Here is an 8,325-nt window from a genome sequence, read left to right as displayed (position 1 = left end):
GGCAACACCCAGAATCCCAAGCGTCTGAACAGTCACCAAATAAAAACTTGGCACCTGCTGTAGGCCGACGTAGGCCTGCTCGCCCTCACTCCTGGGGGCCTTAGCACACAAGCGCAGCAAGAACACCGGTTTGGCCTCAACCCTGGCCCCAGCGCCCCAAAGTTGGTGCAGTTAGGAAGGAAATGCTATAAATGCCTAATTCCTTTTCGTTCTTTGGGGTTGCTGAGCTGACCTCGCCGCGAGGGGAGAGGGGGAAAAAAACGCGCACTAATGATTCTGTTTATTGAGTTATATACGTATATATTCCGTGTTCGCTTGTACAGGAGGATTTACATGGCTGTATAAAGATGGTTAGGGGCGCCGCGCTCTTCTGGGGCGCTCACGGTGACAGGCTGGGGTTAAAACTGGCTGCCCCAGGAGAAGCGGAGGCCTGGAATTAAATACGTTTCGGCGCACTGAATTTAAATAAGTTTCCTGAATATACAAAGGTGGGGGCCACGAGTTTGCTGCCAGTCATCGAGGAAACATTTAGCTTTCCAAAAATATGCTGGTTTCGATAAATAGATTTTAGCCTCTCTGCTATAGTTTTTTTTTTTTCTTTTAATTTTAGAAATAAGTTTATATGTGTGATCTGTTTTCAGGTGGTACAGGGAGGGAAGGGAGGGCAAGGCAGTAGCTCTCAGCTCTGCACTGTCCTAGTCAGGTCCTTTGCGGAGGGGGCAGCAGGGCCCACGCTGTCGTGGAGTTTGCGCACATGTTTCTTTAAGTCAAAGTTTCTGCAAAACCCTTTGCCGCAAGTGGCGCACGTGAAAGGCTTCTTGTCGTTGTGGGTGTGCATATGGAAGGTTAGGTTGTAGACCTGGTGGAAGGCCTTGTTGCAGATGGTACATTTGTACTGCTTCTCGCCGCTGTGGGTCAGCTTGTGGTTCTTGTAGTTCCCTACAAGAGATCAAGAACAAAAAACGTGGGGGTATGGAGTAGAATGGTGGGGAGGAAGAGGCGGGCGTCCCAGGGGCAGCCCAGGTGCCTGCTCAAAAAAGGCGACGCTTGGCTAGGCGGGCGCGACCTCTTTGAGTGCAGAAGTTGTCAAACTTCGTAAGCGTCAAGCCGGGTGCTCTCCCGACAAGACCGAGACTGAGTCCCGCAGAGCCGCTCTGCGCTCCTGCTCTGCGGGCCACAGAGGCTGGTGCAGCGTCCCTCCCGCAGCGCTCCGCCGGCCGGGAAACTTTTGCGTAGCCCAGAGACGCACCGAGTCCTTCTCCTGGCTGATGCCTCGCTAGAAGAAATTCGCACGAACCCGGGCTTCGTCCTTTTTTTTTTTTCCTCTTCTTATTTTTAAAGTTACTTCTTTCTCGCCCCCCAACTACCACCTGGAGATCCAAAAGTGCCTTGGAAAATCCGAGCCGGGGCAAGGATCATACCGGTTTCCCCCAGTCTTAAATTGTTCCCGGGAGGGTTATTTTGCCTCCAATATTTTTTCATTTGAAAGGGAAGTCCCAGATACAAACGGAACCCTTTTCTATAGGGCAATACCCTCTCCTTTTCCTACATCCCTTCCCACTGTCTCCGTACTTCCTTCCCACCTCTCGAATTCAAGTCTCTCTGTGCACCCAGCCTGCCTACAGCGTGGTCTACTAACCCCGCTAGGAGAGCTTCCCCCTACACCAGGCACAACCCGATTCTAAAGAAATGCTGCACCCGCGCCTGCAGCTTTCGCCTTCTCTCTCCAGATCCCTCTTTGCCTTCCTGCCAGCCAGCCGCGACCCAAGTCTTGAGGTGAGGTGAGAAGAGATGGCCTCGCCCGGCACGTTACCTTTTTGGTGAAAGCCTTTGCCGCAAAATTCGCAGACGAAGGGCTTGTAGCCCGCGTGGATGCGGATATGCGTGTTGAGCGTGGAGCTGCGGTTGAAGGCTTTGCCGCACTGGTTGCATTTATGCGGCTTTTCCTGCGGAGAGGGGCGAGCACACAGTAAGGCCAAGACCCTGGCCCAGAGGCCACCTCGGGAACACCTGGAAGGGACACCCCCTCCCCCCACTCAACCCTAGAGGGTAAGGGATAATCTTTGGCCATCCTATCCCCAGTGTTATCACTAAGATTCTGGGGGTTGCGCGAGGGCTGGGCCCGACCCCGGGGGCCACGTACCTGGGTGTGGATAATTTTGTGCCTGCAGAGCGTGCTGGCCTGGCGAAAGCCTTTGCCGCAGACTTTGCACACGAACGGTCTGGCTCCGGTGTGGACCGGCATGTGGCGGGTGAGGTTATAGTGAGCATTAAACACCTATGGGAAGACATGGGGGGCCTATGTGGTGCGTCTGTCCGAGGGCCTACAATCAGTCCCGGGGGGACCACAGCCTACCTCCCCCAACCAATACTCCCTTCAGAAACCAGAGCTTTTTTCAGTTTGGAAAGTGCTTCCCAAACTCCTGCTTACACCGATACTGTGTGACCGCTGACAAGGGCATCCCCATTTTACAGAATAGGAAACTGAGGCCCAACTAGGCTCCCGATTTGGGTAGTCAACTACTGGGGGGCTCCTCAGCTTGAAGAAGGGCATTCCAGGCTGCCCCAAGGAAGCCGCCGCCGCCGGTCACCCGTCCCGGCTCCCCGAACCCTGGGCCTCACCTTGCCGCACACCTCGCAGGTGAAGTTTTTGGGCTTGCCATCTGCGGAGCCCCCTGGCAGCTTGCTGTGGCCCTTGACGCCTCCGCGCTCGGCAGTCAGGGCCGAGTTCTCCTTCAGTACCTGCTCCAGTGGCGCCGGCAAGCGCTCCTTATGGGGATAGGGAGCCGGATGGGGGAACTTGTCCGCAGCCAAGCCGGCCAGCTTGGCGTTCTCCAGCAGAAAGAGCTTGGGGTGAGCAGCCAGGGCGGCGGGGGCCTGCGCATTGAGGAGGCCAGACGGGAAGAGGTGGCCGCTGAGGAGCTCAGACGGCGGGTACGCGGTCGAGTCCAGGTAGTTGAAGTAGTAGAGCGAGCCGCTGGCCGGCAGCCCCACAGCCTGGTTGATGACCTGCGGCTTGATGACCCTGCCCGCGGGCAGCGCAGACGGCGCCAGGCCCAGCTCGGCCTTGCAGCACACGCCACAGTTGGTTTTGCACAAGCCGCTGGCGCCACACACTGGGGCCCCCCCGCCGCCGCCGCCACCGCCGCCGCCTCCGCCGCCGCCCGCCCGGAGGCTGCTTTTCCAGAGCTCGGAGTAACTGAGCAGTGTCTTTGACGGCACCTCGTAGCCTAGGGGCTGGAGGGGGATCATACAGGGCAGCGGCGAGCAGAGGTTGAGCAGTTTCTTGCCCTGGCTGCCGTCCGCCTCTAGCGCTCCAGGCCGGGGCTCAAAGGGCGCGCGGGGCTCCGACGTCTTGGCCATGATGCGCTCGATGGAAAAGGCCAGTGTCTTGGAAGTGGCAGGCGACGCTCCGGCGCGCGGGCAGGCCGGGGGCACCATGGTCTCCAGGGAAGCCGAGCTTGCCATGGCGCGCGGAGCTGAGCCGAGCCAGGCTGGGCCAGGGCGCAGCCTCTCTCCTCTAAGTCTGCATTCCGGAAAAGGCAGGGGGGAAAACTGCAATTTAATAAGCACCTAGTCGGGCCCGGGTCACCCATTTGCATTCAAATGAACGAGGGCAAAACAAAGTGCACCCAAGGGTACCAAATTACCGCCCATTAACCCGGCGCGCAAAGGAACCCACCAGCCCCTGCCCTGGGACTTTGAAAAGGGGAAGAAGGGGGAGGGTTTACAAAAGAAAAGGGGGGGGCGGTGAGAAAAGAGTCTCAAATTAACCCCCCTGAGCCCTTCCCTGGACCCAGGCCTCTGCCACGCGTGCTGGGAGCTGGACAGTGAAGGGGCAAAGTTAAAGAGGACCGGAGAGCCACCTCGCATTTACCTCTTTCCCCCACCACCAAGGAGATGCGTTCCGAGCCATGCAGCGTGTCTCTTCTGTCACATTTTGATGGCAAACATCTTCCCCTCCGCGTGAGATCACTGTCTTTTACATTCAGCTGACATCACATGAAGTCACTTGAAGTGGAATGACATGGGCGGCGGCGCGGCTCCCGTAGCGGCCCCTGTGTTCCCCCGCTCCTGCCGGCCGCCGCCACCACCGCCCCTCAAACTTTAAAAGGAGGCAACTGGCGCCCGCGCTCCCCTCGGGAAAGTGCGAGCGGTTTGCGAATCGGGAAAGAGGGAAGAGACGGGAGGGGGAGGGGGAGGAATCGTGATGGTTTTGCCGGTGGAAGGAAAGGGGGGGGGGGGACCCAAACCCAAACCTAGGCAGAGTTCCGTGCGTGATTCACAACTTTGGAGGCCTGCAGGTTTGGGGGACGCGGGGAGGGCGGAGGGTCCCGGACGCGGCGCCCCCAAAGGGCCCCTGGGTGTCAGTCTAGTAGCCGAAGTATCCCTTAGCCCTCCGCAGCCGAGCTGGGCATCGTGCTAATAAACTGCCATTTACCCACGGAACCGGCGCCAGCCCCGAACACGCGCAAATGATAATTACCTCATTAGGATGTGGCGCATGGACGCGGGCGCCGCGTTTGGAGGGGGGAACTTGTTAATGGGGAAATATTAATTTATGCAAAAGCAATGAGCTCGCCTTGGCTGGCGTCGGAGGTCGGGAGAGAGCTCCTACTGCCTAACTACGACCCCGAAGCGTCACGGAGAGCAAGGCCGCGCGCAGGGATCTCGGGGGCCTCCGCGCAGCGCAGGTGCGCCTCCGGCTTTGTGGCCGGCTCTGAGTCTGAGGCTGGGGAAGACTAAACCAAGAGGTGGAAGACTTTTGGAGATCCTAATAGATCAGAATTGTTGATTTATGATCGGGTTTCTGAGGCAAAGCCGGGTTCTGCTTCTGGTTTAGGGCTGCATGCGGGAAGGATTCGGAGGGCAGCTCTCCCAGCTGATGGGTACTTACTGTTTGTATAATTGAGAACGTCCAATCTCCACCTGTTTAAGGAGCAGATTGAAACAGCAGAACCTCCCCTGGATCCTATTAAAACGTTTTTCCTCCTAAGGCCATTCAGTCGAACCAATTTTCCGAAGTGATTCATAGAGCTGAATTCTGCCAAGGCAGCTCTTTCACTTTTAGCCACTAAAGCACCGCGTGGAACCGGGTTTTGTGTTTTTCTAAAATAAAGAGAAGGATTATCAGAGAGGAGAGGGAGGGGGCCTGAAGGGGGGCGGGCAGAGACTTAGTGTGGCCAGAGGTACAAGCAGAGGGAAGAAAAGACCCTTTTCCAGACAGGCCCCAAGTAAGTTCGGAGGAATTCAGCGTTTTGTGCCTGGCGCACAAAAGCAGCGCGCTCCGCGCTTGGTTTGGAGGGGCTGAATTCATCTGTTTGCAGACCATTCCACCTGCGTATCACAACAAACTGCTCAAAGACGCTCCAGCACTTTCAACAGGCCGGGTGCTCTTGGCGACAACAAAAGTGGTCGAGGCTGAGGGTTCTTATGGAGGGGGATGGTGGTGGCTAGCAAGAGAGCGAGCGAGAGAATTAGGTTTAGGAAAGGGGGAGGAGGGGTGCAGGGGTTTTTTGAAAAGTTTTGGCCGGTTTTGTTCGCGGGACAATTATATCTTGCTAGCCAGCTTTTGCAAGACCACGAGCTTTGTAGCCTCAACCACAGTTTAAGAGGATTACGGAGGGTATAATATGAGCAAACAGGGTTTGATAGTGAATTCCATCTCCAAAGACACACGATCATGTGAAGCCAGAGAAAGTGGTGGTAGAGGTAAACCCTCTGTTTCTTCACCAGGAACAAGTCTTGAGGGGGCTGAGTATCCCGTCCTAGGGCCCTCCGTGCTGCGAAACATCCCTGGAGAACGTTAAGGGACGGGGCAGAAAAGCTCTAGTTTTAACTTCAGGCAAATCACTCCCTTTTTCCCTTCAAAACGTCTCTTTCCTTCTACTCACCCATGCAGTTGCCGCTCCTTTGAGGTGTAATTTTAGACAGGATTTGGACATAGCAGGTAAGGAAAAGGAAAGATGTACTTGGAAAGAAAAGAGAGGGAACAGAGAGAGGTCCCTGAGAGAAAGTGGCTTGGAGGTGGACTGCAATAGGCTAATGCTCTCACCCTGCCAAACTCTGAAACTGCCCCTAAATTCCACAATCCTAAGTCTGTTCCCGTAACATCACCCTCCCACCCCCTCCCCAAACTACCAGATTTCTAAGCCAAGAGCCTTGCTCCTCTGGAGGAGATCATTTCCATATAGCCCATTTAATTTAGAAGATGTTCAGAGAGACAGAATTCCAGACCCAGTGTACCCCCATCCCTATGTTAATGTGAACACAAGAGCACAGATTACTCCCTCCTCCCACCAAACATGAAACAAACCAACTCACCCCAACATTGAAACAATATCAATACACCTGCAGCATCTCAAGACCCGATTTTCTATCCCGACTCTCCTGTGGATCCCGTTTGCCACAAGTACTGCACCCCAACCCTTTTGCCAAATTGGGTAATTGTTGCTCTCTGCAGCAGCTCGAAAGATCTGCTGGTTTGAAAGCTTCATCAGGCTGAAAGGCTTCCAAGGGCTTCCCATGAACCTGCCTTGCCATTTCTATCGCTTTTTGTGGCTGCATAAGCCATCTTTCTCTCTCTCTCCAGCATCACAAAGGAGTGCTACCTCCACAGAAAGAAAACATTTGGGTAAAAACAAGTTGCCCCTAATGTGCCTCTCTTTCCAAATGTTGGGTGAATACACTGGCTTTTATGAAAGTATTTAATTAGCTTCCACAAACTTCTCCTTCCCTCGCCTGCAGATTATATTGAAGTGGAGGGTTGGAAACTATTTTACACCTTGCCACTCACATGTTAATTAATCTCTATCTAACCCTAATTGCAGTTTATTCAAGCACCGCTCAACAGCTCACCCACACAATAAACACTGATCCTACTTTTATACATATTACTTCACGTTAACACATTGAGTAATTAACTCCAGTACCAACTAATAGTGCAAACAAATATTTTCTGTAAACGAGATGATTTCAGGCAGAATAATAGAGGACTGGGGAAATGTGGCGCATGGTGGAGGGAGTGCTGAGATTTCCGTTCGCTGTCCCCAAATCCTCCAAATTCATTCTTATATACAGCATCTTTTTTTGTTTGTTTGCTTTAAGGCTGGGCTTTCTTTTTCTTTTCTTTTTTTCTTTTTCTTTCCTTTTTTTTTTTTTAAGAGGGACAACTACAGAAATTAAAAGTTCACAGTTTTAGGGAGTTGGTGGAAGGGTTCTGTGGGATTTGGGGTGACATTTTTTCCACCTACACATTTTCAGTAAAGGAAAATCCAAAATAACTCGACATGAAGGGCAACTTGGGGCTCCAGGGCTAAGCAGATGTTTCAGGGATGTGCATTCATTTACGGAAAATAAAGTCATCTTATCCCTCCCTCCCCAAGAAGTCTGTCCCTCAAAGCACGATTTTCCAGTAGAAGTGGGCTGAGGCTATGGTGACATTCTGGAAGTCCCAGTCTCTTTCCCAACGCAACAGGTACACAAGCTCCACGTTGGAGGTGTTGATGCCTTCGGGTCAAGAGTAGGACCCAGCAAACCGCCTGACCGGGAGGCACGCGGTGGCGGCCCAAGCGAGGCCTACTAGGCCGCAGCACGCGCTCCGCTCCAGGGCAGGAGTCCTAGGATGCCCTGTGTAATCCCCGGGCACCCAAGCCTGTGGCCGTCCGATTCGTGGGCTGCAGCCTGTCACGCACGGCCGCCGGACCCGAATCCACCTTGGCGCCTTCCCCAGCACGAGGCCTCAGCCCCAGGCCTATTTCATTCGGAGCGCCTCAGCCGAGAGCTGGATGCTTTGGCTTCTTCGCCATCTGGCCCTAGGTTGGGCCTCAAACTCCCGGCGGCGGTAGGGAAACACACCATCAGAGTTAGGCCCGAGGCCCCTCGGCGGCCTCTGTCCTTCACACGCCGAAGAGCAGGACACCGAGGCCCGGCGCATCCGCGGCTCTGCGGGGTCTGACCCGGTAGGCGACCTCTGGAATCCGCGGCAGTGCGACGCCGAGCCCTGGCCAAGCAACCCGCACACCACTGACTGGGGATCCGGGCCCAACCTCAAGGACTGGAGAGCAGTGTTTTAATTGAAATCGCAGGTTTAAGCACAGCTGGCGGCTGTCTATTGATTTTACAGGAGCTTCTCTTATGGGAAGCATATTAAATATGACTGGCGCGGCTAGAGCTGAGCCTCTCCTCCCGCCCCTTCCCTCTGGCCATTTTATGGTCACTAACCCGAAGCACTGTAATGATGACTTTTATTTAAAAAACATTTTTTAAAAAATGCCAGAAATCGCCCTCACTTTAGGACAAATTAGCAGATGCCTTCTTGCGGTG

At 54.4% G+C, this 8,325-nt stretch overlaps 1 protein-coding gene across 1 annotated transcript; it reads right to left on the bottom strand.

Moving 5' to 3' along the window:
- Positions 1-265: 265 nt before the first annotated feature.
- Positions 266-4,153, bottom strand: FEZF2 (FEZ family zinc finger 2). The gene is made up of 5 exons (XM_021934276.2): positions 3,878-4,153; positions 2,623-3,526; positions 2,144-2,278; positions 1,814-1,946; positions 266-939 (listed from the first exon to the last, which is right to left on the bottom strand). The coding sequence occupies exons 2-5, from the start codon at positions 3,466-3,468 to the stop codon at positions 680-682; spliced, it is 1,374 nt and encodes a 457-aa protein (XP_021789968.1). The 5' UTR covers positions 3,469-3,526; positions 3,878-4,153; the 3' UTR covers positions 266-679.
- Positions 4,154-8,325: the final 4,172 nt, after the last annotated feature.

This window comes from Papio anubis, chromosome 2 (assembly GCF_008728515.1).
Source record: "Papio anubis isolate 15944 chromosome 2, Panubis1.0, whole genome shotgun sequence".
In the NCBI taxonomy this organism is placed as follows: Eukaryota; Metazoa; Chordata; class Mammalia; order Primates; family Cercopithecidae; genus Papio; species Papio anubis.
The sequence above is the reverse complement of the archived record's forward strand: the minus strand, read 5'-3'. Positions and strand labels throughout refer to the sequence as shown.